We start from the raw sequence: 27,682 nt of genomic DNA, 5'->3' as shown, positions 1-27,682 counted from the left end.
AGAAGAAGAAGAAGAAGAAGAAGAAGAAGAAGAAGAAGAAGAAGAAGAAGAAGAAGAAAAGAAAAGAAAAGAAAAGAAAAGAAAAGAAAAGAAAAGAAAAGAAAAGAAAAGAAAAGAAAAAGAAGAAAAAGAGAAGCCCAAGGCCCAGGCCACCATCAGAACCATGCAATCAGAACATCTGAAAGCTACCCAGGTTTTGCTATTTCTTCAACTGTTCAAGTGCTGATACTGTCCTGTCCACAGTGTTAAAATCTGGTAATCACTGTTCTAGGTTAAGATATTAAAAGGCTAAATTCCATCTCCCCAAAATTTGATTATCTGTTCAGAAGACCATCATATCTTTCTAACCAGCAAATAATGTTTGTTCAGAACACACCCAAGAAAAATAACCCTGACTATAGAAAATACAGTCTCATATTTCTTTATTTTATTATCTTGCAGGAAAATCTAAGCGATCAAATGAATTGTTTCACAAATGGATCCAAACATAATGACTGTAGGAAAAAGTATATCCATTGTTGTGTTGGTACCAAATTTAAACAAGGTCCGGAGCCCATTGATGACTATATTTTTAGCTAAGCAGAGAACAGTCTGGAAGAGGCTGAGGATTTCAAAATAGTTTCTTACCTAAAAATATACTTCCTGAAATGAACCAGAGTCCTGAAAGGGATGAATGGGCTTGCTTTTTTCTTCTTCTATGTTTACTGTCACCACAAGAAAGCAGATCTTAAATATATAAGCTTGTATTTTTAGAGACCCAGGAAGCAGGTGCTGTGCCCAAGCAACAAAGAAGGTCACAGGGTGAAATGTTGAGGACAGAAATCTAAAAGTCACACCAGGGGGAGTGACCGTGGGAGGCACAGAAGCTGGTACCCTCTGGGCAGGAATACGCTAAGACAAGGAGGGTACCCGGGCCTGTTGCAGCCCTCTCACAGAAGATCTCTTGGAGAAGTTCCTCCCAGTTGCCTCAGGGCCAGCATCCACCCCACAGCTACTCGTAACCCAAGTGTCTAATCTTAGTGCGGCAGATATAAGTTAAGTCCTCTCTGTTTGCCTGCGCACACAGAGGCTCAAGCTTGCTCCTTCCAGTCCTGCTACCATGCCTTCCTCATGGGTGGACTGTGCCCTCAAACTGTGAGCCAGAATGAACCCTTTCTTCTCGAAGCTGCCGCTTGCCAGGCATTTTGTCGCAGCACTGAGAGAAGGAACTCTCACAGATGTCTTCTCTATGGTAGGTGCTCTTGTACACACTGGAGATACAGTGTTTCAGGTAGCTGGAGGCCCGCAGGGTTGTCGAGGATGTGGGCAGAGAGAGGGAGGCCACTATTGGGACCTCAAGGTGTAATCAGTTTTCCAGGTAGAGCCAGTAGAGGAGGATCAGAAGGCAGCGGTGGAACACAAGATGGTGTGGGCCAAGTCTGGGGGCACATATGGGCATCTTGTTCTTAGCCTCCACCTGAAGGAACTGCCAGTACCTTTGCACACTGCCTTCTGCCCCTCCTCCACTGCTTCTAGGCCAAACATTGACTGCACCCATGCCTACCACCTCTCTGACCACATCCCCACTTCACTGCAGTCACCCCAGCTTCCTCACCTCTCAGTCCTCACACTGGAGGCTGGGGCAGCCTCCCTTGGAACACATCTGTTCAACCCTCAGTGTCTACTTCTAGCACCTTTGTGTTTCTTTGGTGGAGACTTTTCTGCCCACTTGGGTGATGACTTTTTTCTGTGCCCATCTTATGTGCCCACCTGTAATTTGTTCCCTTGCTCTGGCCTTTTTTTTTTAAATCTATCTGTCTGTCTGTCTATCTGTCTGTCTGTCTGTCTGTTTATTCATTTGTTCCTTTGTTTGCTTGCTTATTTATTTACACAGAGTCTCATGTAGCCTGGACTGGTTTCAGAGTCACTGTATAGCTGAGGATAACCTTGAACTCTTGATCCTCCATCTGAGGGCCTGGGGCACCACCATTCCGCAATGCTAAGGATGGAACTTGCAGCTTCCTGATAGACGGGCAAATACTCTAGGAACTGAGCTACATACCCAGCTCCAGTAAACCAAAATTTCTTGGAACACCCAGGGCAGTGGGCCAGTCTGTTTGTTTATTGATTGATAAGGTTTGTGTGGAAAACATGCTTTATACCCAGCATGGACAAAGCCCAGGAGCCACTATGCATGTCTACCGCTACTACCGTGCAATGGAGTTTACTTCTTGAGTGCATCTGGGGATTCTACTCTATAAGACGGGGTTTGCTTTATTGCCTTTCTCCATATTGTTCCCTTTATTTATTTATCACAGAGGGTGCACTCACATGCCAGGCCATTTGTGCTGTCAGGAGTCAGATTTCAGGAGTGGCTTTTCTGTTTCTAGCACAGGATCCTGGGATCAAACTCAGGTGTAGGAAAGTGGGCTAACCCTGTGCTCGCTCTCGGTCTCTCCTCAGTTAACAGTGACGTGATGACCAATGACAACAGCGGTGCAGTAAAGCTTCCACAGCTGTGCAAGTTTTGTGACGTGCGATCGTCCACTTGTGACAACCAGAAGTCCTGCATGAGCAACTGCAGCATCACGGCCATCTGTGAGAAGCCGCATGAAGTCTGCGTGGCCGTGTGGTAAGGGGGTTTTGCTTTTTGTATGACCTCACACAATGCTGTCACAAAACACCTGGCCAAAGCAGCTTCAGGAAGAAAGTTTGCTCTGGGTTACAGTTCTAGGGGGATATAGCCCATTGTTCGGGGAGAAGACATGGCTGACTGTCACATGGTGTTAGCATTTACCGAGCAGAGACTGCACCAGATGGAGGTCAAGCATTCATACACCTGGGCCTGTTGGGCACATTTTACATTCAAACCCTGACACTTTGTTCTCCACCTTTCTAAGTCGTGAGTTAGGAGTCACTGTGTACCCCCAAATGCAGATACTGATATTCATGTCTTCCAAACATCAGTTATTGAATCTGATTGCCAGCGTGTCCTTTACTATGGTCTGATGTGCGATGCCCTCCCCTCCCCCCCGCACCCCGCACGCTCACGTGTTTAACCCCAGGTAGTTTAGTTCATTTTTCAGCTCCCACATGGTGACTCCTACCTCCCAAACTCCGGCTCTAAGGGATGTGACGGCCTCTCCTGACCTCCTCCAGGACCATGCGTGCACAGGGTGCACGTGCAGGCCCTCACAGGTACACATAAGGTAAACATAGATAGAGTAGCATGGAAGCAAATATGACGCTTAGTGTAGGGCCAGTCACCTGGGCAGTCCCCAAAATATATGCCATGCTGTTTGTCCTCCTATCTCCAGGCCAAGTTAGTCTCCAAACATATGGACGGCAAAGAGATAATCCATTTTCGATATCGTAAACTATTCCTGTTTTTCTGTTCTGGAATGGAAGAATACCCTGCCATTCTCTCTGCTGCGTTAATTATTTGTTTTCTCCCTTAACCCTTTCTGAAATTCAGGAATTTCTTTATTTCAGATCTTTCTTCCCATTTTGCAGTTGGAACCAGCTGTTGGCATGAAATGTGCCCCACCCCTACACACACAGAGTGACTTGTGCCCACCAAGCAGGAAAAAGGGCTTTAGAAATGGCTTAGTCAGTAAAGCGCTTACTGTACCAGTGTGAGGACCTAAATTTGACCCCCAGAAACACCAGGTGTGGTGCCATGCCCTTGCAGTTCCAGTGCTCCGGAAGCAGAGACAAGAGGGTGCCTGGAGCTTGCTGGCCAGCCAGCCAGGCTGAATGGGCAGGTTCCAGGCCAGTTCGAAACCTCAATAATCAAGGGGGCTGTCTCCTGAAGAACAGCACTTGTGGTTGACCTCTGGCCTCCACATGCACATGTGCACAGGTATACATATATGCATACACATGGGCACACGAAAGATAAAAGGAAAAAGATCTACTAGTCCCTAGGTAGCCTCTAAAGAACTCTCTGGTTGGGCAAAGACACCAGCTTTGCCACATGAGCTAGAGGCACAATGCAAGCCTCTAGTGCCCAACGAGTGGATTTAAAATGACTCCAGTCCCCAGGGATCAGCTTTTCCATACCTTTCCCCCCTAAGAACTCCAGCAACACTGATGCTTGACGTTTCAGGAAGCAATCCTTGTTAAAGTTATTTTTATAAAACTGTTTGTTTTTCTTAGTTTTTCTCTTAACCCAACTATCACACAGATAATTGAGATTCTATTATGTTAACAAGCTTCACAGCACAAGAACTGAGCAGTTTTAACTCTATTCTTAACCCTCTAAACTATATTTGGCTTCTTCCCAGTGTACATCTCATCGATACTTGCCCTTTGTAGTGTTCTGTGATGAAGTCTCTCTCCTCATTCCTCCTAAACATCTGCCCATGGCTGACCCTCCTAGCTAATTCTTTTCCTTTCTCCTCTAACTCCTTCTCTCCTAGCTGGTAGGAAGTCTAGCCCTATTCTCTCCCCTGCTCAGCAACTGGCTGCAAGTTGCTTTATTGGCATCTTAGTGGACAATTGGGGAGCAGTGTGTATACAACATCGACACGGGAGATTCTCAGAACAAGGCTTGCAACCAGATATAGAGAATACAGAAATCAGCATTTGAATCACACAATAACCTCATGCCTACAGATCTCCCAAGGAGAACCGCCTTATTTACAATCATAAGCGGGCTTTGAGGTGAGCAAAAGTGTAAGGTAGTTGGGCAAAGTCAGAGCAGGAGAGGATGGGAAAGTTTACAGGTGCTGGAGAACAGGAAGTGAGTGCTGTTAGTGGAAACTACTTCCTGAGGAAAACGCAGACTTGATTGTTCTATTCAAAGACTGCTCATTCACTCTCCCCTCTCTGTCCCTCTCTCTTGTCCTCAACGAACCTCTGCACCCCAGGAGGAAGAATGATGAGAACATTACACTGGAGACAGTTTGCCATGACCCCTCGCTCACTTATCACGGGTTTACCCTGGAAGATGCTACTTCTCCGAAGTGTATAATGAAGGAAAAGAAAAGGGCGGGTGAGACGTTCTTCATGTGCGCCTGCAACATGGAAGAGTGCAATGACCACATCATCTTTGTCGAAGGTGAGCAGTCATCTGCAGCTACCATCCTCCATGCTGTGAGAACATGCTTCTAGAGCCTGTCTTGGTACCTGGCCTTGACAAGTAGTTTCTTTCCCCCAGAGCAATGGTTCCTTGGGTTCATTCTCAGGGCAGCAGCAGCAACTGAGGATTTGTTAGAAATGCAAATTATTAGTATTGTTTAAACTTCAATTTTTTTCTCTGTGTGCATAGATATGTATGTGTGTGCTCAGTATGTGTGTGTGTGTGTGTGTGTGTGTGTGTGTGTGTGTGTGCGCGCGCGCTCCTGTATGTGATGGCCAGAAGCCAGCCTTGGATAGCATTCCTCACCTTGCTTTTTGAAGCAGGCTTTCTTATTGGGGCATGATTAGGCTGGGTTGTCTGGTCATTATGAGTAAATAATGAATGCAGACAAATATTTTACTGAGAACCTATCCCGTACTCATCTAAATTCAGAATGCAAATGAGAAGAGGGGGTGACATCATGGCCAGGTGACAGCAACATTTCGGGCAACGCATGATGGGTGCCAGGACTGAAGTGCAGTCTACGGTGTAGGAAAGGAAAATGCCGTCAATATGTGATCAGGATGGCATGCCAACTTGGCAAGACACTTACCCAGTTCATTTTTGGTGTTTTGCATGTGTGTGTGTGTTATCTGTGTGCATGTGCTTCTAAAGACCTGGGATTACAAGAGGGTTGCCACATTAGCTGGCTTTCCCTCGGGTTCTCGTGATCCATAGTCTGATCCTCATGCTTGGGGTGTGGCATGCGCCCCGCCTGGTGAGACATCTCTCCACGCCCCTTCTGGGTACCTGCCAATCTCCACCCGAGCTGCTAGGACTCAAAGGTGCTCACTGTTCTACTTGTCCCTTGTTTGAATTCATTAGTTCCTTCCTTCCCCGTCCCTCTCTTCCTTCATTCTTTCCTTCCTTCCTATCTAGATTAAATCTTATGTATCCCAGGCTGGTTTTGAACTCGCTGTCTACAGAGGATGACCTTGAACTCCTGATCCCCTTGCTCCACCTCTCAAGTGCCAGGGTTACAGGTGGGCACCAAAGCCTACCCAGCTTTTACAAGTGTATTAGTGATCCAAACTCTGATATTTATGCTTGTGTGGCAAACACTTTATCTACTAAGCCACCTCACCAAGGAGGTCAGGCAGGACACGAAGCCCCAGGGATCCTCCTGTCTCTGCTTCCTTGATGCTAGAATTGTTGTCTGGCTTCAGGTCTGTTCTGCCATCTGGGTTCTGCGGCTGAGTTCTGGCCAGGCCCCTCGAACAGAGCATCCAGATGCCTGGGTACCACACGCAGGCACACTGGAAAGGCTTGCTTTGTTTTAATCTGTGCCTCTTCCAGTCTCTTTTCTCCCCACATACTTTCCCCAGTCAAAGGGAGCATGCTGACTCTAGGATTTCTAATCAAAGCTAACCACAGCCCTTACATTGCCGGATAATATTACAAATTAGGCGCGCTGTTCCTGTTTTGACTCAGGATCACAGCAGGAAGCTGCTAAATAAGAGTGGAAGGGCCTGCAGTGCTTTGCAGATCAGGACTAGAGTAATCAGCTCTGAGCTAGTCCTGCCTGCTTCTTTATTTCCACAGAAAGCTTGCTCTGGGCTGCATGGCCTTCTGTTGGCATGGCCACTCTATGCTTCTGGAGGAGCGCTGTGGTGGCCTCTCAGTGTCACTGCCAGGACTCCAGAGTCCCCAGCAGCTGCCACAGAGGCCAGCTGTCCTAGTTAGCTCTCTGTGCCAAGGACCATAACCGAAAGCACCTTGGGGAGAAGAGGGTCACCTGGCTTACATTTGCCATCATTAATTCATCACTGAGGGAAGTCAGGGCCAAGACTCAGACAGGAACCTTGGGGCAGGAACTGAAGCAGAAGCCATGAGAAAATGCTTGATGGTCTTGTTCTCCAAGTGTGCTCAGCCTGCCTTTTTATACACCCAGGACCATCACGGGTGGCATTGCCCATAGTGGGCTGGGCCCTGAACATAAATTGAGATATTTAGTAAATAAATCGGGGGTGGGCAGGCTGGCCAGCCAATTATGGCAGAGCAGAGAAATCTCTCCAGATGGCTTCAGGCTCAATTTATGCCATCCTTAGCTTCCAGGATACTGTCTGATAGTCTGATAGTCACTAACAAATTCCACAGGTTTCACTTGATCTCAAAGGATGTCAGGTTAGATCCTGAGGTTGGTGACAAACATCGATTAAAGGGGATAAACGTCGCCGCCCGAGATAATCCTCAGTCTGCACCTGTAGCTCTCTAACCCAACCGGCAGCAAGCTCTGATCAACTAGTCTGTTCTCCCTTCTGACCTGCAACACAGGTGTAGCTTTTCTAGAAAATGCCAACGAACACTCCTTCCTTGTACGCACCTCACGCACCTCCTGGTAAGGAGTGTGCTTTGCAATGGGCTAGCCCAGCTGAATGCCTCCAGCATCTGCATAATCACAGGCCTCAGGGAAACTGACAGCACTTGTGGGGGTGAGGGGTGGAAGGGGGTGTCACTGAAACCATGACTCAGCAGTTAAAGAGTTCTTGCTACTGTTGGAGAGGACTGCAGTTCAGTTCTCAGCACCCAGGCCTGGTGGCCCACAACCATGTGTGACTGTAGCTCCAGGTGATCAGACACCTTCTTCTGGGCTCTAAAGTACCTACACTCATGTGTGTTGTGTGTGTGTGCTTGTGTGTGCACACACACAGACACACACACACACACACACACAGACACACACACACACACACACACACACAGAGCACACTTAAATACAAGTCTTAAGATTAAACAAAATCACTAGGGGCCTTACTCAGGAAGATGGAACCAGAGAGATCTTTCTAACTACATGCTCACCAAGGCAACAAGACCCAGAGCCGTCACTTTGAGGAGGGAAAATAGGAAAGAAAAAAAAAACAAAAAAAGAAAAGAAAGAAACAAAAAAAGAAACAAGTAAGGAAAGGAAAGGAACAAAGGAAGGAAAGAAGGAAGGAAGGAGGGAGGGAGGGAGGGAGGGAGGGAAGAAGGAAGAAAGGAAGGAAGGAAGGAAGGAAGGAAGGAAGGAAGGAAGGAAGGAAGGAAGGAAGGAAGAGAGAAAAAAAGAAAAAGACCCCAAAATAAAACAAACAAACAAAAAAGCCCCCACAAACTATTCGGTGTCTTAGGAAAACAAAACGGCTTTGCATCAACCATATTGACAGACATGTTAGTGTTTTCTAGAAAATGTATGTTTATGTGGTATGTATGACGTATGTGACGCATGCATGGGTGCCATGTGTTGTATTCAGGGATAGGCACTGTGTGTGTACATGTGGAGGGCAGAGGCTCACGCCTGCTGTCATTCTCTATCCCTTCCCACTTTGGCTTTGAGACACGGTCCCTGGTGCTGCCTTTGGGGCTCCCTGTGCAGCTAGGCTGGCTGGCCAGCAAGTCGGGGGTCCTCTCATTCCTGCAGCCCTAGTGCTGGCTTACAGATGCACCCTACCCCACCTAGCTCCTGTGGAGACCCCAACTCAGGTCCTCATCCTTGCACACCAAGCAGTTTATGCACTCATCAGGCTCCCCAGCCGAGCCATAAAATATTTTAATACAATTTTATATATTTGGGGAACAATGTGATGCTTCAGATACAATGTGACATCTGGGCTATAATATAACATTTCAGCACATGGGTAACTGTCCTCAGTACAATGGGATGTCACTTTCCTCAAACATTTCTCACTGCATCGTGTGGAAATGTGCAAAGCCCTCTTTAGTAACTATTTTGAACTATTCAGTTAGTTTGCATCAACCTAGTGCCTGTACTGTGCTATAGAACATTAGATATTTTTCTTGCCACCGCACCGCACCCCTGTACCATTTAGCTGGTCTCTTGCCACACCCTTCCCAAACTCTAGTGTCACTGTTCTATTTTCTTCTACTAAGAACTTAACTTTTTAGTTTCCAGGTGGAAGGATGCACAATATTTGTCCTTCTTTGTCAGACTTATTTTACTTTCCATATTTTTACCATCGTCACACTGCTGCAAATGGAAGAATTTCATTTTTAATAACTGAATAATGTTTCGCCGTGCATGTGTGTGTGTGTGTGTGTGTGTGTGTGTGTGTGTGTGTGCTTGCATGTTGTCGAATAACTTTTCTTGATGGGAGGAAAAGGCATCAACTACAGAGCAAAGTATGATCCTACTAAAGTCGAACTTGGCAAAGCAGTGAGTTTATCAGTCTTACTAGGTGAGAGAAATTTACAGGATCATAGATGACTACCTCCTCTCCCCCTAGAACAAAAGCATAAACTAAAAAAATGTTTCCCCGTCATGGATGACAACTTCCCCAGAAATGCAAAAATGGACCCCCTACCACTTCCATACTTTATATATGACATATACTTTAGTGCTTTCCAAGACTGGGACTCTATGCAGCTGCAGTATAAGAAGTCCAGAAAGGTGTGGCTGCAACCTTACCCAAGGGTCCAGTGACCATCCCACTTCCTCCTTCTATGAGAGACATCAACAGGCTCCGCCTTAAGGACCTCTTAGATGATCACAGCTTCCCTATGAATATAGGCTGTGGCTCTCAGAGGACAGAATTTCACAGCATAGGAATACGCACATTCACTTTTGCGTATTCATTCACCTGTTAAGAGACTCTTAGGCTGTTTCTTTACCGTGGCTATTGTCCATAATGTTGCACAAAAGATCAGCATAATATTTGGAGACATACTGGCTTTCGCTACCTCAGGACTGACAGAACGCACGGAAGTTCTAGTTCTGGTTTGATGATGGCCACCATGCTGCTTTTCATGGTACCAATTTACATATCCAGCAGCAGCGGTACGTGACAATTCTCCTTCCTCCCAGCTTTGCAAGTATTAGTTAGTTTTGTCTCCCTGGAAATTGCAGTTAGGGGTGGGGGGGGCGGCGCAGGGGCGTGCAGGTGCCACACATACGCTTAGAGCTCAGAAGACAGTTTTCAGGTATTGGCTCTCCTCTCTACCACTTGAGCCCTGGGGATCTAGCTGGGGCTTGGCAGTGCGTGCTGCTCCAGGTCCTAGTGCTTGCCTCATCCTTTTGTTTTGAATCATAGCCCTTCTCCCTGTGCCTTTTCATTTGCATCTCCCTGAGGACTAGGATGAATAGTGATATTGAGCCTTTTCAGATTCAACAAACGCATTTCTTGCTTCCTTGTTTGTGCTCCTTTACCTGTGAGAATGCCCCCTGTTTCCCAATAGCAAGAGGACATCTAGGCATGTCTTCAGGATGCTTTGTACAAGCTGCCCTGCTCTGTCTTGGATCTGTAATAGAGGTGCTCCTTGTCCTACTGCCAGTCTTGGGGGTGGCACTGTGGCACTGAAGAGGGTTTGCCTGATCTATGCAGCTTTTCAGTGGTATGCCACCACCGGGGCTTGGAATGTGGAAAGCAAGAAAATGAACCACAAGGAAGTAAACGGGTGGTGTCTGGATGCTTCCGGATCCCAGTGACTATTTCTGCTCATCCTGCATATGCTTCCCACATGGAGAAGAACAGCTTATTCTGGACCACTGTGGGCCTCTAGGAAAGGGAGTTAGCATTGGAGGTGAAATCGGACACCCAACAGCTGAAGGTGAGCCCCTCTGTACAGATAAGACAGAACCATCCCCAAGACCCAGACCAAGGACTTGTGGGACCTTTGTGGTCCTGAGGGCTCTGCAGGGTTGGAGCCTCTTGTGCATATGTTTAGGTGGGCAGACCACTTTCAGATGAACCTTGTTTTCCAGCAGAGATTCTTCTTTTGGAGACAGGGTCTCCTTATGTAGCCCTGGCTGGTTTGGAACTCAGTATGTAGACTGGGCTGGTTTGAAAAGCACAGAGATCCACCTGGCTCTGCTGGAGTAACAAGCATGTGCCAATCACCATGCCGAGAAAGATAATCCTCTTGCCTTTAATTCTCTAACTAATCAGCCATTGAAGACTGGCCATATTGGCGAACCCTGGGTTAAACTGAGGGACCATGCCTCATCATAAGATGGAAGAGTGTTGGAGAATGATTCCCGACATCCCAAAGCACGCATGGGCACACACCACACAACCACACATATGCAAACATACACCTTGGATGCATAGATGCTCACACACATTGCCCAACCTCACATGCAAACATGCATACACACACGCAAACACATCCACACACACACACACACACACAGACACACGCACATAAGCACATGCACACACAAACAGAGGCAAGAAGAATGGCAGGCTTGATAGGATGCTGGGAGAATGTCGCACAGCAGAGCAAATAGTGACTTGAGCTGTGCGAGGTTTCGCTGGCTGCTCTTGGGTCATCAGCAGGGGACCGTGTGGGTTGTGTGTTCTTCCCGCCCTGACACTTTCCCATCTGCAGTGTGTTGAGGTGAAAAGCAGTGCATCTCAAGCAGTCCTAGCTGTGGCTTCACGCTGCATTAACGTCTGCACCCATCTGTTGTTTTGACATTGCAGCATGGCACTGTCATTTCTAGAGTTCACGGTTGAGAACGTTGCAATGGACTTTCAAAAGGAAGCTGCCAAAAAAGAAAATCTTGTGGTGAGGGCTGGGGGCACAGCTCAGTTGAGAGGGTGCTTGTCTAGGATACAGGAGGCCCTGAGTTTGATCCCCACCATGACATAAGCTCAGGGATGCTGGTACTCACCAGTAATACCAGTTCTCAGGAGGAGGAGGCAGGAGGATCAGATTCCAGAGTCCAAGGCCAGCCTGGGCTACACAAGACCTCACCTCAAAAGGACTTTGGTTTAAGTAAGTGTGTGACTTAGCGTTGCAATGCTTCTAAACGCTCTTCCGGGCCAAATGTGGCCATATGCAGCCCGCCCGTAGGTAAGGTTGGCCGCCTCTGCTGCTGGAAGTCAGGAAGAGCTCCACACACTCTTTTCCCAGGAAGAATTGTTCCTCTTTCTTAATAATAACTTGTTTTTGAAATTATAATGTAATTACATCATTCTCTCCCTTCTTTTTTCTCTCTCCAGACTTCCCTGTGCACCCTCGGGTTCACTCTCAAATTTCAAATTCTTTTTTGTTAATTTAATTGCTGTTACTCAGATGCATACACACACACACAGATGCATATGTACATACAGGCATATGCACACACAAAATAAATCGAGAAAGAAAGAAAGAAAGAAAGAAAGAAAGAAAGAAAGAAAGAAAGAAAGAAAGAAAGAAAGAAAGAAAGAAAGAAGGAAGAGAGAGAAAGAAGAGAGAGAGAGAAAACAAACTTTCAAAGCACTTCTGACTCCAAGTGCAACCTTCAAGATTCCGTGGGGAGGCAGAACACTGTGTCAGCCAGCTGTGTGGGTTTTGGCCTGCACGCTGCGTGGAGACCCACACAGGCTCTCGCGAGAAGGGAGGAGAACAGGGCTCCAAACCACAGTGCTTAGCTCCTTCCTCTCTCATTGTTGTAGAATTTCTTTTTAAACTAAAACAGCCTTTTGGTTTGTGAGCCTCACTCTGGCAGGAAGACAAATGATTTTTTTTCTTTTTTTTTCTTTTTTCAAACAGTATCAGACATGTGGTTTCCTGTCTATGTTTAATTTTGCTAGCAGTTCATCTCGGCCAGCTGGTTCCCTCTGGGCCCGTTGCAACTTTAATGGCACTGCTTCACGCCATCCAGTTAGCCAGTTCTGTGTGCACCAGATGCCTTGCACACTTCACTGATTTCCAGTGCCCTCCAAGGAAGAGCAGTTTACAAGTGTTGTCCCATGTAACCCGAATCTCATGTTGAGGCTCTTCAGCCCCAGCACTGGGCAGCTGGCTTTTTAGAAGAAATTTAGGGGTTTGTGTTTGAGGTGGTTTTTTGTTTGTTTGTTTGTTTGTTTGTTTGTTTTGCTTTTGGATTTGAGACAGATTCTCATATCACCCAGGCTGATTTTGAGTCTTTTACACAGTTGAGGATGACCTTGAACTTCTTATCCTCCTGCCTGTACTTCGTAAGTGCTTATATGGCAGGCCTAGTTTATGACCTGCTCAGGATCCAGCCCAGGACCCGTGAATGCTAGGCAAGTGTTCTGCCAACTGAACTATAGTCCCAGTCCAGACGTTGACCTTTCTGCTCCTCCTCCTCCAGTCCTCAAGTGCTGAGATTATAGGTTTGCTCACTATTCCTGGTGTTTGGGGTGCTGGGGATCAACTCCGGGCTAGGCGGCAAGCACCGGCTGAGCTACATCCCAGTCCTTTAGATCTCGCACACAAGCAATGAGAAGAGCTCTGTGGCAACCCTTGGGTCTGGTTATGAGCTGTCTTCAGGCCGTGCCCACAGAGTAGCTGCTTTCCAGCTGTGTATCTTTGTTCTGAGAGGAAACAAGGCCGATTCACTGTTTGGACTAAAGACAGAATTGAAAGAAGGGAAGGGAGGGAGGGAGGGAGGGAGGGAGGGAGGGAGGAAGGAAGGAAGGAAGGAAGGAAGGAAGGAAGGAAGGAAGGAAGGAAGGAAGGAAGGAAGGAAGGAGGGAGGGAGGGGAAGAAGGAGGGAAAGAAGGAAGGACAGAAAGAACAAAAAAGAACAGAAAAGAAAAGAGGGAGGGAGGAAGGAGAGAAGGAATAGGTGTATAAATTTGGTTAAGAAAAATTGTTACAGTAAAAAGAAAAGGATGGATTAAAGTCAGTGGAGTTTTCTCCCAGAAGACAAATCCATCATTTGAGTGGTAACTCAGAGCCTCCGCTTGTGTATAAGCTTTGGCTAGAGAGCATATCCCAAATCCTTCAATACAACCAGAGTCTGGACAAAGAAAAATGCAAACTGCACTGCAACTCAGTCAGGCCCAGCAGAGGATGAGTCTGAAGTGACGTGGGGTAAAACAATTCTCTTTTTAAGTTATTTTTTTCCAAAGCAGCTGTTGTGAAGCTAGTCGTGGTGGATGTTGGGGGAAGGTTGTAAACTTGTAGAACTGATTCTCCTGGAGTCATTGCAGATTGGGTGGGGTCCAGTGTGTGCACCACCTTTCCTGGGTTCATCCACTGGATCTGAGCGGCCTTTGCAGCCAGACCCTAGGCCTGCCTCTGCGGTGGCTGTAGGCTTCTGTGCCACCCAACTGGCCCGTATGTATTCCACAAACTCCACACCCACATGGCAAAATGGCTGCTGTGAAACTGGGTTTGCTTCCTTTAGAGAGTCCTGTTGCATTATAGGTTTAAAAAAATATTCCAAGAAGATGGCAGACCCTGTGAACTGATTTTTAGTTCTGCCCAGGCTGAATTCCAGAGGATGTACACTCGGCCTTGAAAGTCTTTCTAGTCGTAAGCCCCTCCTGCCTATTGTTATGTAAACCTTTTCTGTTATTCATTGTGTCTATTAAAAATTATGATACCGGGGCTGGGGAAGATGGCTCAGCCAGTAAAGCACTTGCCTTGCAAACCTAAGGACCTGAGTTGGTTGGGACCCCGGAATCCACATTAGCAAGCTGAGTGCAATGGTGTTTGCTCGTAGTCTCAGCACTGGGGAAGCAGAGACAGGACAGGAAGATCCCCTGTCCTTGCTCACCAGCCAGCCCAGCTTATTCCCTGAGCTCCAGGCCAGTGAGAGACACTGATTCAAAAACAAGGTGGGCAGCTTTCGGTGAACACCTTAGGCGGACCTTTGCCTCTACACATGTGGGTGTGTTCATAGGTGTGTACCAGCTGACACACAAATACGCACGTCCTGCCCACACACAAATACACACTACAAAAATGTTGACTTGGAATAAAGCAATTTGCATTTGGCCTTCTGGTTTAAGGAAAGCAATATCTGGGCCTGGAATGATGGCTCAGACCTGCTATCAGGAACATTTTCTAATCAGCTAGGATAGTCCAGTATGCGGCCAACACCAGGAACCACTGGACCCAACAATGGCCGTTCTGCTAGACTCTGGGTCTTTTTTTGTGTTCTTTGTGTATCCCAGATAGAGACCTTAGTAGGTAGAGCTCATCCCCACAGAGGAGACCAAAATTCAGTTAGAGATTTAAGGAGAAAACAAACAGGCCTCTTATCTAGGTTGGCCAGTTTTGAGAGGAACAGGATTATGTTTTCAACTAATTAGAAGTTAGTTCAGTGAGGCCCTGGGTCTGTGGAAGACTGGAATCTGTGGCTTTAGAACAAACCTTAACAGGAAAAGACAAGAGCGATGAGGACAATGATAAAGAAGCCACCCAAGCAGCAGGGAGACGTTTGGAGCATGAAGTATCAGGCATTATGCTGATACTGCTGACGGCACTGACATTTATAGGGCACAATCTTTTCCAAGACCGGCTCATCTCTCTGGAGAAGATGGTAAGCCCCCAACTTCACTGCGGTCTCTGCATTTCAGACCTGAGCATAGGCAGGAGACAGGCAAGCAAGAAAACCATGGAGAAACCAGAACTCGAGGCAGCTGGGTCCAGTACATCCAGGATCAGGGAGCAGAGAGAGAAGACACCCAGCACTTTGCTCACTTTGTCCTTCTCGTTAGGTCCAGGACCCAGCCCATGAGAGAGCACCTCCCACAGTCAGGGCGGCGTCCCACGTCAGTCAATCCAGTCTGAAAACCGCCTCGCAGGCATGCCTAGAATTTTGTTGTGGAGGTAGTTCTAGAGCCTGCTGATCGACAGTGCTAACAGCAAATGGAGTTATTTTCCAGAGTCAGGATGAGGCATAAACACTGGCTAGCCAGCAAAGGAATACCTACAACTCTATCGCCGTCGGCCTTAGCTTTGTGGTTACTTACATGCTTTTCTGTGTGATTCCTAACCCAGGCTTGTGTGCTATGGTGGAAAATATCCAACCGTGCCTGTTGTCAGGTTACCTTCCAGCTTCAGGTCAGTGATCAGCTGCCCTGTTGGTTCAGCGTTAACGTTATAGCTCTGGTCCTCAAGCCACTCTTGCTCAGTTTTTAACCTCGCAGTGACAAAGCTGTTTGAGGCTCTCTGGCTTAAAGGCTAACAGTTCAGTTTTAAACTGTGCCCCGGAGAATCTTCCTCCTTTCCCAGTTCTTTAACTTCTTGCCAATTCCAACACCAAACGTGTGTGTGTTGTGTGTGTGTGTGTGTGTGTGTGTGCGCACACACATGTGTGTATGTCTGTGTCAATGTGTATGTTTGCATGTGTACATGCATGTGTGCATGGATGTATGGAGGCCAGAGGACAACATCAGAGTCCTCATACATTGTCAATTTTGTCTTTTTGATGTGAGGTCTCTCACTGGCCTGCAACTTGCCAGGTAGGCTAGGCTGGCTGGTCAGTGAGCCCCAGGGAGCCACTCATTCCTGCCTCTCTGGGTTGCAGGCCCAGACCACTGCTCCCAGCTTGTAAGTGTCAGCTCTGAGCACTGAACTCAGGTATTTCTGCTTACAAGGCAAATGCTTTACCAACTGAGGTATCTCCCTAACCCCATGAAGAGTGGCTTTAAAATATCCCAATAATGGCTGTGATAGAGGGCCTCTCTGTTGTTGCTCTCTGCTTGAGGTTTTATCCCCACCTCCAAGGAGGAAGCCAGAAGGGGCTTTTGCACTGGACTGAACTTTATTCAGAGAGTCAAGAAGAAACCCATTCAAAGGAGACTGCCTGGTAGGAGAGGAGCTGAGGGATAACTTAGCTTTGAGTATTTGCAGGAGGAATTAAAACAAAGTGCACAGAGAAAAGGCCTCTTCCCCCATCACAGGAAAAGAAATACTCTCGAAGTCTACCCAGGGTGCTTGGCACTGCTGCCATGGTGCCAATCACAGGCAGTCCTGCGACTCCAGCCGGTTTGCTCTCCTGTTGTTTAATTAAAATCATGTTTGGTTGCTTGCTTGAGTTGGCTCGCTTTTCATTTGAGAGGATGAATGGGGAATCCTATCTCATCCCACACTCCTGTGCTCGGTAATTGCCTGGAGTGTTCTTGGGGATTGTTTTCTTATTGGCCATTCTGAGTGCAATTGTGCCACCACCCTGCCAATGATGCCACTAAGAGACTTAGCTGAGACTTAGTTTTAGGACTGCATCCTCGCTGGCAGAACTCCAAGAAACCTTACCCTAGCTTTGTAACGATACTTCTGAAACTTCAAGGTGTGAATGAGCCACCTAGGGAGTATTCGAATGAGCACTCTGATGTCATGGTGATTTAGAACAGGGGCAAGGATTCTACTTACAGGAGCTCTTAGCTGTGCTTATGCTGTGACCTCAGCCTGAAGGGCAAAGCACCAAGAGATTCTGCACCTGACAACAGGATGCTTAAAGATTCAGGCGATTGCAGCAAGATACATGAACTCTAGAGTTGTCAGATATATACAACAACATAGCTGAGCTCTCTCTCTCCCTCTTTTTTCTTTCTTTCTTTCTGTCTGTCTATCTACTTATCTATCTACCTATCCATCATTTCCCTACCTACCCACTTATCTATCATCTATCTGCCTACTTAGCTACCTATTTACACACAAACATACACATACATGAGCAAACATATCTATGACCATATATGTATGCATACATACATGCATGAATATATAAATGGAGATACTTAGACAAAGATACATAGACGAATTGAGCAGGATTGTTCTGGTTTGATTTCTAAGGTGTGACAAATACTATAACTGAAGCAACTTGGAGAGGAAAGGGTTTATTTGGTTTCTACTTCTAAGTCCCAGTCCACCACTGGAGGCAGCCAGGGCAGGAATTGAGCAGAGACCATGGAGCGGTGTTGCTCAGTCGCTAGCTCTCTGGGTCATGCTCAGCTAGCTCTTTCATCCAGCCCAGGCCCAGCTGCCTAGGAAAGGCTCTGCCCACAGTAGGCTGGGCCCTCCCACATCAATCATGAATCAAGACCATTGCTTACAGACATGGCCATTGTGCCAAAGTGTCCTGGGAAGTTCCTCCACTGAGTTTCCTCTTCCCAGTGACACTAGGTTGTGCCAAGTTGACAATAAAAATCAACCAGAACAAACCCAGAGTGTTTCTATTACAAAGACGCTTTTAGAACTTGTCTTACAGTTTCTTCTCAGTCACAGTCACATTGTGATCAGATGTTTTGTAAGGTCTGACTGTTTTCTTTGTCACTTAAAATTGCAGGAAGGCTTATTAGAATTCCTCAAAAATACGAATTCTGTAGCATTCACACAATCCTTTAGTACTGGGAAAGCTGCACATGCTCACTTTGATGGTAAAACAACAAGTTCCAGATCCAGGCATGAGGAGGGGGCCTTGGTTTTCAGAGGGGCAAAAAGGAGGCAACTGACTGGAGCCGAGTTAGTAAGGTTATGAAGACACTCGTGAGGTGTCAGACAAATGTATTTTATTACCAGAGTGGTGGTTTTAAGATTGTTTGCCTCACAACAATTCATTGAGCTTGACATATATTTTATGTGTTTTTCTGCATTTATTTATTTATTTAATGTTTTTTTCAAGGCTTGGTTTTTCTGTGTAGCTTTGGCTGTCCTGGAACTCACTGTGTAGACCAGTCTGGCCTTGAACTCAAAGAGATCCACCTACCTCTGCTGGGATCACAGGTGTATGCTACCATCAACTGGTACATTTATGTTTTGTTGGACTGAAAAAAAAAAAAAGAGCAGAGGATAATCAGACTAATAAATTTACAGAGGCCAAGTTTTCTTCCTGAGCTAAATTATTGTTTTGGGTAGGTTTGGGTTCTAGTTTCATTTCTGTTGCCATGATAAAATAATTGTGAGAGAAACATTTCATTTGTCTTATAATCCCAGGTTATAGGCTATCATTGAGAGGAGGTCAGCTCAGGTGCTTGAGACAGCTGGTCACATCATGTCCCCAGTCGAGAGCAGAGAAGAATGAATGCATATGTGCTCATTGCTAGCTTACGTATATTCAGCTCCGTTCCTCTACTCTCATACAGCTCAAGACTGCCTGCCTAGGGAATGATGCCACCCGTGGTAGGCTGAGTCTTGCTCCACCAGTTAATGTAATTAAGACAAACCTCTGCAGACCAACCATCTATAGACAGCTAAAAGTGACCAGCATACCTTGAGATGGAACATTTTTCGTTTGGTTTCCTCTTTTGGTATCATATGCCAAGAAAGGTCGCATTGGAAATCCCACTTGATGCTCTGAGCCCTCCTTCCATAGAGTTGTCTCAATTTAGGAACAAGAAATTAGAAGTATAGGTGATGTGCTTGCTCCCTTCCATCATGCAGTCTCCCTAGCACAGAACCTATAAGGTCATCTACAACTTTCTCCTGTGTGTATCTCACAAGAAGGGCCAGATCTAGATGAAAATAAGGAATACTTTGCTACTTTCAGAGTCTGAACAAGAAAATACTTTTGAAAGACAAGTGCCAAATTCATCTTTTTAATTTTCTTAGTTTTTGCCTTAAAAGATAAAGATTAATATGCCATAAAAGTATACAAACTGACAGAAAAACTCAGGAGAGATGCAGAACTATTCTCTTCTGTACAATGGTTGGAAAGTAAGTAACTTTTCTAAATCAATCCCTGTGCACACACTTATAGGCATATATCCACAGACACACACACATACACACTCACATGCATGTATACATGAACATGGAAGAGACGAAAACAGGCGAGTCCCAGGCTCCTGACGTCCTCTGCCATGTCCACATTTGATAATAGTGTCGGAAAAGAACTTAAATCTGAGACTCTCCAGTGGTTTTAAGTAAAAGCAACTTAGTGAAAACAAATAATGAGGCCTCCATGGTGATGATAACCATCTAAGTGGAAGCGTGTGAGCGTGGCCCACTTGGTAGGTGCTTGTTTAGTACATCCTGAGGCCCTGGGTTCAACCCCAGCACCACATGAAGCAGGCCAGGCGTCGCATGCCTGTAATGCTACCACTCTGAAGGTGAGGCTGTTCAAGGTCATCCCCGGCTACACACTGAGGTTGAAGCTAACCTGAGCTACCTGAGACACAGTCTCAAAACTAAAGCAAAAAATGGAACACAAAACAGAAGTTCTGAATGGATTGTTATTTAGTCTTGATAAAAACCCAGTGAATTTAAGATGGGGACTCCTGTGTTAATCGTTAAAGCAGTTGAGCAATTCCAGTGAAGGTATTTGGAGTAAAAATTCATTAAAGTACCTACACTAGACAGAGACATGGGTGTCAGTTTTCTGCGCACATTGGTGATCCGATGTGTACATTAATGAACATGACATGACATCTAGAGAGATCCTTGAGAGACGTCACTGACTCTCCAAGTGTGAAGATGTTCACATGTCACAGTGGGTGATCATCTGGACCACACCGTGCAATTGGCTAGGAAGGAAGTGGTGCTAGAGTGAGGTACCCAGAGGGGAGGAAGAGCATCCTGTACCAAGTACCTACCATCATTTATTTCCTCGGCACCTCCCAGCGGGCCGTGCGGTAGGGACCTTACTAAGGAAGCATGTGGCGGGCAGCCTGCACTCAACGCCCGCCAGCCTCCATAATGTAGGTGAACAGACTCAGGGCGGAAGTAGAGTGATACAATGCTCATGCATGAGGCACTCAGCGCCCTGGTTAGCAGACCTCACGGTCCGTGACCTGCCTTTCAGAGAAGAGAGTCGCAGAGCGCTCCCCACCACAGCACAGATCTCCTTCCCAGACTAAGGGGAGGAGTCAATGGCAGCCACAGTTGCTTCAGTGGGAAGCCATACACCTGTCCAGGCAGCCTACCCGTGGCATCTGCTACCCGCATCCCAGGGGGATGGATCAGCCTTAAATCTGCTGACGGAGGTGCTGTCAGAGCAGCCAGCACTTGGAGACCTTCTCTTTTCCAAGAGCACTCTGTTTTTCTGTGCATGTGAGCTGTGGGCTAATTGAAGTCAGATGAAGCCTGTAGAATCGCTCAGAGGGACTCGTAAACACGTGTGAAATATTATAGCGCTGAAATGCAATGATCTCATGTTTTTATAGATGAGTATGTGTAATAATGCTTGGGCAGGATCTAAGAGCAGATCTGAAAGGAAAGAAAAGACGGGATGCCTAAGTGATGATGAGTAAATCATTCGTTTGTCAAGATAGCTCTTCCAAATGTAATTTGCTACGGACACGTTTGATTTCTACTATTGACATGATCGTAGGTTCAGCAAATACTAAGAAATGATTCGGAGTATATTGTTTGGGGCCAAAGTGATGGCCCAGAGGTTTAAGAGCAATTACTACTCTTGCAGAGGAGGTCAGTTTGTTTCCCAGCACCCACGTAGCAGCTCCCACCCACCTGTGACTCCAGCTCCAGAGCAAGCAATGCTTTCTCTTGACCCTCGAGGGCCCTGTATACACACAGATGCATAAAATAATAAATACTTATTTTTGAAGAATGATACATTTTAGTTAAAGGTTGAGAGAAGCTGCGGCCTTTTGGTCATTAGGTTCCCAGAAACACTGAATTCCCCTCACTGAATTCCAAACCCAGGCTCGGAACATTCCCCATTGTAAGCACAGAGCCTCATAGATTTTTTAAATGAACCTTGAAGAAATTCTACCCAGTGCTATCTCTAATTTTATGTTACATGAAAATTAAGCTTTTAGGGAAGGTTGAGGCAGTTTCACAAGGAAGCCTTGAGTCCCCCGTGCATGAGGCCCTGGAGCAGGCTCCTGAGTTCGCTCACATGTTCGATCCTTTTCTCCTGGCAGGAGGATATGCCCATCTAGGGACAGTACCCCACTGTAGTTCATAACTGAGAATGAAACAGTCTCTGTGCTCTTTAGATGCCCCACCCAAGGACTGACAGCGTGGCTCTGTCGTCAAGAGCACTGGCTGCTCTTGAAGAGGTCCGGGTTTCAGTGCCCAGCACGCACGTCAGGGTTTACAACCATCTGTAACTGGAGTTCCAGGGGACCCAACACTCTCTTCTGGCTTCCATGGGTGCCAGGCATGCATATGGTGCACATAGACTTGGGTAGGCAGACACTCACAGGCATTAAAAAAAGAAAAATAATTGACAGTGTCACTGAGCAGACAGCCACCAAAATACTCGGTCTAGCCTCCAATAAAGACACGTGCTGCATTTAGGCATTACTTCCTGCATTCTTCATGTGTCACCGGTGTGACATTTAGAGACACTGCAACATCAGGCTAAGAACTCTGGTCAAATAGAGCTTGTTGCAGATACGGGCTTGCTCGTTGCCTGAGTCATCCTTGGGAATTAAACAGTCTGAACTTTAGCTCTCTGCTCTGGGATATGGGTCTTACAATAACAGTAATTTCTAGCCTGCAGAGTTTTCTCAGCAATTAAGTATAGGAATTATGTTAAGTCCAATGAACGCAGAGTTTGGGAGCTTCTCATGGTTGGGAGCTAGCAGGAAGAAAGAATGTGAGTTTCTGAGCCTAGCAAACCCAGCATGTGCCCACACCTAAAGCTCTCTTTGTCTAATGGAAGCCCAGAGGTCAGTGCGGTGGCGTGCCTGGGCGGCTCCTGTTTAGATCTAGCCACATCCCAAAGCTTCCTTCCGGCCCAGCTTGTTATTGTGACTCTCTTCACCTCCTCTTTGAAGTTTCTAGATTGACAAATGTTATTCAGTCACCACACACACACACACCACACACACACACACACACACACACACACACACACACACACACACACTTTCGGCTTTACGTGTAGGTTTTAAAAAAAATAAAAGGTCACAGGAAACTGGGGGGGGAAGTGAGCATTTGGTTTCTGACCTTATACTGGGGGACTTCTGGAAGCTTCTGCCGTCAACGCCACACATGTTAATTTCTGTCTGGGTGCTTGCCTCAGACTCAGAAGAAATGGAAATGAGCAAGGAGGGCCTTTCTGTGAGCAGCTAGGAATTATAAACTGATCAGCCATAGATGAACAGTCTGTGTGGATATTTTAGTGCGTCAGAGACACAGCCAAGAAATCACACAGGTATAGTTTTAAAAGTCTGAATAGCATTTTCTTATATGTGCAACGGAATATTCACGCTGGACCGAAGTAAAAAAAAAAATCTCTCCAAATTCTTCCAGTGTGTCCCAGGGTATTAAAAATAACATTTATAGGATAGGGGGCTGCAGATTTTTTTTTCCTATAAAATAGTACTGGATAGTAAATACTTTTTCGTTTATGGAGCAGAGCTGATCTTTATTGCAGGAAGGTCCCTATTAAGAGAATCCACAGAGGGCTTCTCTTTCCCTCCCCCAACGCCTCTGTTTAACAACCCTTGAAAGTAGGGGGAGGGGATAACTTAGTCACAAGGCTGTACAAAACCTGGCTAAATCTGCCTGCTTTAGGACATAAGGCTCTATTCGTCTGACAGCACAAACACGGGAAAGCTCGGAAGTGGTCCAGCCTGTGCCAGCTGCCAGCATCTCTCATTGTTACTAAATGACCTGACCATTTCCCCTACAGAGCCCGGTCAATTAACCAAGCCAGTTTAGGGCAAGGCATCTCATGTAGATCTGGCGGAGGAGAGATGAGAGAAGCAAGAGTCCTGTGCCAGTGTGCCTACAGGTGGCAGGGATATGGGCTGTAATCTGCTGTGGCACCTGAAGAGTGTTTCATCCGTCTTTAATTTTGCTATCTGGGACTTTTGTGTGTGTGAGTGTGTAACTGTCATGGTCTGCCACTACCTCTGCCACTCCTGTCCTGTCTTAGCTGTCCCTGTCATGCTCTGATCTTCCTAAAATAAGCAGAGTCCATTTCTTATTATCCAAAGTGAATGTGTGTTCTGGGGGCTGGTGAGGTGGTTCAGTAGTTAGTCCTGTACTGTTACTGCAGGTGACCTGAGTTCAGGTCCCAACACCTACACTGGGTGGCTCAAAACTACCCTATAACTCCAGCTCTAGGCAATCTGACACCTTCTGAGGTCACACACACACACACACACACCACACACACACACACCACTTGCACATAATTAAAAATAAAATAAATCTTAAAAATACAGAATGTGTGTTTTGAAGGGTCCATCACTAATTGTGTATTTTTTCCTATTTTGTAAGGACTTATTTTACTTTTATTTTGTGTGTATGAGTGTTCTGGTCTCGAGCATATCTGTGTGCCACACGTGTGCCTGGTGCCTGTGAAGGCCAGAAGAGGGTGCCAGATCCCCTGGAACCAGAGTTAAGGACAACTGTAAATTGACATGTGGGTGCTGGGAACCAAACCTAGGTCCTCTGCAAGAACAGCAAGCGTTCTTTACCACTTCATTATCTCTCCAGCCCTCTTCTTCTTTAAAGTGCATTAATGTTATCTCTTCAGAAAACTATACTGTGTCCAGTTCCTGGAAGTCTAAGATTTCAGCATTACTTTGGTTTGGGTGGCATGAAGCAGAATTATGGTCTTGGATTTGGTCAGTGGGTTCGGCACACATTTCATTAAAAAGTCAGAACGTTCCATGATTGTTCTTTCCTTTCACTCCAGGCAACATAGCTTTAAGTGGCTCTATCAAGTGTCAGCTGGAACTCCTTCAAGATGCCGTAGTCATCTTCTTAGCTACCTGGCTTGAATTCTCATCACCGCCCTCGCCTCTAATAATGTCCGACATCAAGTCCATCTCAGCATCTTCCACCAACTGCTTTCCTCTCTGTTCCCTTACAGAGACATTCCAGAAAGGGTCCTCAGAGATGTCCTGTCTTCTTGCTCCCTCATGTGTGTTCTTTCTTTCTGTGCCTCATGGGCGCTTCTCATCTGCCAGAGAACAACTCAAAGAGAGTCTCTGCTGCTGTGCCTTCCATGTCTCTCTAAGCTTCCTCACTCCCCATCTGCCCACACATTGTACCATAAACCTGGTCCCCTTCTGGGATGTCATGGTGCTCAGCATTTGGGTGCATGCCCCAACTCCTCCACTGGATAGTTTGAGGACAATGCGTGCCTGTAGCAGATAGCCAGGAATCCACTGTCAGAGGCTAAGGCCTGCTATTAATGAGTGCCTCAAGGGCAGATGAACAGCACATGACTAGAATTCTGTCTTTCGTGTGGATGTCTTCAACTACCCTCCGCCCCCTATAGAGTACAAACCATGTCCTTTTTCCCAAGAGGAGAACTAGTGACAGATGATCAAAGCTGTCAGGTGAAACAAAGCTGCACATATGACGTTAGGTCTCTATCCTCAGCAACCATACACATTGAAGAAAGAGGGATATGGAGTGGACATAAGGGGACAGACTTCAGAGGCTACTCCCCCTGCTTCTCGGGGCCAGAGCTGGTATATCAGGATAGCGTGGGTGGGAGTCGGAATGAGCAGAGTGTATTGGAGGTTGGGATCAATAGGAACAACAGGGCTGTGACAGCCTCTAGAGCAGTGGTCCTCAACTTTCCTAATGCTGTGATTCTTAAATACAGTTCCTCATGTTGTGGTGACTCCCAACCACAAAATTATTTTCATTGCTGCATCACAGCTGTAATTTTGCAAATGTTATGAATCGTAATGTAAATATCAGTGTTTCCCAATGGTCTTAGGCATTCCCTGTGAAGGGGTCACAACCCACAGCTTGAGAACCACTGATCTGAAGCTTTACCAGGGACTGTATGGGTTGGTTACTTTTCTCTTGCTGTGACCAAATGACTTGACCAGAATCGAACGAAGGAAGGAGGAGACTGATTATTCAGGCTTGCAGTTTGTAGTAATACAGTCAGTCATGGTGAGGGCTATATCACATCAATAGGAAGCAGAAAGTTCACTGAAAATGAGTTGATACACCTCAGGATCCACCCTGAAACACCAGCTTCCTCCAGCGAGTGAGGTTCTATAAGCTTCCAAGCCAGCACCAGCAGCTGGGAATCAAGTTTCCAAACACATGAGCCTGTCAAACATTTAACCACTGCCCTACTTAAGCAGGTGAAGGCAGGAGTTATGTCATTCTGCCTCTATCCTCAGAACGGAACGTAGTCAACTGTTCAGTTATTGTACTCAGCTCTGATTGTGCTGACACAGAAGCACAGTGACACAGGAAGGTTACAGACGTCACAAAAGACATTGTACCAGGTTTCCTGGCCTTTCCTACAGAGTGGCATTTCAGTGGAAGTTTGAAGAGTAGGAGCTATCTGAGATATCTGAGGAGATATGTGATCTCAGACAAGGATTACCCTTGTTCCTTCCCATGGTTCCACCTTCTCCTGTTCCACATCCAGGTCATGCTGAACCATCAGCTCTGTGCCTGAGGGGTGAGGAGAGGCAAGGCCTCTTGGAAGCCTGTTACCTTATGTCAACCTGGTGTGGACATGTGTATGTGCATTACACACATAGATGTGTGTTTATGTCTGCAGGTACACAAGTGTGCTCATGTGTGCCTGAAGATGCATTTTTTAGGAATGACATGTACCCTTTTGGAGACAGGATCTCTCACTTAGACTGAGACTCACTGACCTCACTGGACTGGAATGCAAGTGAACCTCAGAGCTCCACCCGCCTCAGTTTCCCCAAAGCAGGGATTACAAGTGTATGTATATTTACATGGGTTCTGCGGGTCTAGCACAGGTCCTCACCCTTGCATGGCAAGTGCTCTACCTGCTGAACCACCTCCCTGGTTCCCCTTCGTGTGTGTGATTGCTGGTGAGGAAGAGACTGGCAACCATTCTCTGACACAATGGCTATGCATCAGTCTTTGGTTGGTGCGGTATCCTTGATCATCGCTGATTCGGTTTCACACTGGGAAGGACATGGGCGGTGTGCTAGCGTGTAGCATCCCTGCAAGGAGTCACTGGTTTCCATGGACACGGCACAGATGCTACTGTGCGTAAATACACAGCTGTGGACTTGCTTCCCGGTGGTGCACACCTGCTGAGCCTAACGCCTTCTTTCCTCTGCCTTGTCTCCACATCAGATTACACCACCAGCAGTCCCGACCTGCTGCTGGTCATCATTCAGGTGACCGGCGTCAGCCTCCTGCCTCCACTGGGGATTGCCATAGCCGTCATCATCATCTTCTACTGCTACCGCGTCCACCGGCAGCAGAAGCTGAGCCCTGCCTGGGAGAGCAACAAACCTCGGAAGCTCATGGAGTTCAGCGACAACTGCGCCATCATCCTGGAGGACGACCGCTCCGACATCAGCTCCACGTGCGCCAACAACATCAACCACAACACGGAGCTGCTGCCCATCGAGCTGGACACGCTGGTGGGGAAGGGCCGCTTTGCGGAGGTCTACAAGGCCAAGCTGAAGCAGAACACCTCCGAGCAGTTCGAGACCGTGGCTGTCAAGATCTTCCCGTATGAGGAATACTCTTCGTGGAAAACGGAGAAGGACATCTTCTCGGACATCAACCTGAAACATGAGAACATCCTGCAGTTCCTCACGGCCGAGGAGAGGAAGACGGAGCTGGGCAAGCAGTACTGGCTGATAACGGCCTTCCATGCCAAGGGAAACCTGCAGGAGTACCTCACGAGGCATGTCATCAGCTGGGAGGACCTGAGGAAGCTGGGCAGCTCCCTGGCGCGGGGCATCGCTCACCTCCACAGCGACCACACTCCGTGTGGGAGGCCCAAGATGCCCATCGTTCACAGGGACCTCAAGAGCTCCAACATCCTAGTGAAGAATGACTTGACCTGCTGCCTGTGTGACTTCGGGCTGTCCTTGCGCCTGGACCCTGCTCTGTCCGTCGATGACCTGGCCAACAGCGGGCAGGTGAGCGGGAGCTTGATGCTCTGACCCTGGCTTCATGCCTGACCTCACCTCTACCCTTTTTATTTTCTTTCTAAATTTTTGCATTTGGAGAGGGGTGTGTGTGTGTGTGTGTGTGTGTGTGTGTGTGTGTGTGTGTGTGTGT

At 46.9% G+C, this 27,682-nt stretch overlaps 1 protein-coding gene across 2 annotated transcripts in view; it reads left to right on the top strand.

Annotated features, from left to right (window-relative positions):
* The window catches only part of Tgfbr2 (transforming growth factor beta receptor 2), an 86,249-nt gene that overhangs the window by 39,012 nt on the left and 19,555 nt on the right, over nucleotides 1-27,682 (top strand). For both annotated transcript variants that reach the window (XM_055601771.1, XM_055601772.1), the window contains 3 exons: nucleotides 2,443-2,611; nucleotides 4,851-5,041; nucleotides 26,741-27,540. In XM_055601771.1, coding sequence (XP_055457746.1) covers nucleotides 2,443-2,611; nucleotides 4,851-5,041; nucleotides 26,741-27,540 — 1,160 coding nt within the window. The remainder of the gene's footprint in view (nucleotides 1-2,442; nucleotides 2,612-4,850; nucleotides 5,042-26,740; nucleotides 27,541-27,682) is intronic.

Source organism: Psammomys obesus, unplaced genomic scaffold, assembly GCF_907164565.1.
Source record: "Psammomys obesus unplaced genomic scaffold, mPsaObe1.curated_primary_1811, whole genome shotgun sequence".
NCBI classification, from domain to species: domain Eukaryota; kingdom Metazoa; phylum Chordata; class Mammalia; order Rodentia; family Muridae; genus Psammomys; species Psammomys obesus.
This window is presented reverse-complemented; position numbering and strand designations above follow the sequence as displayed.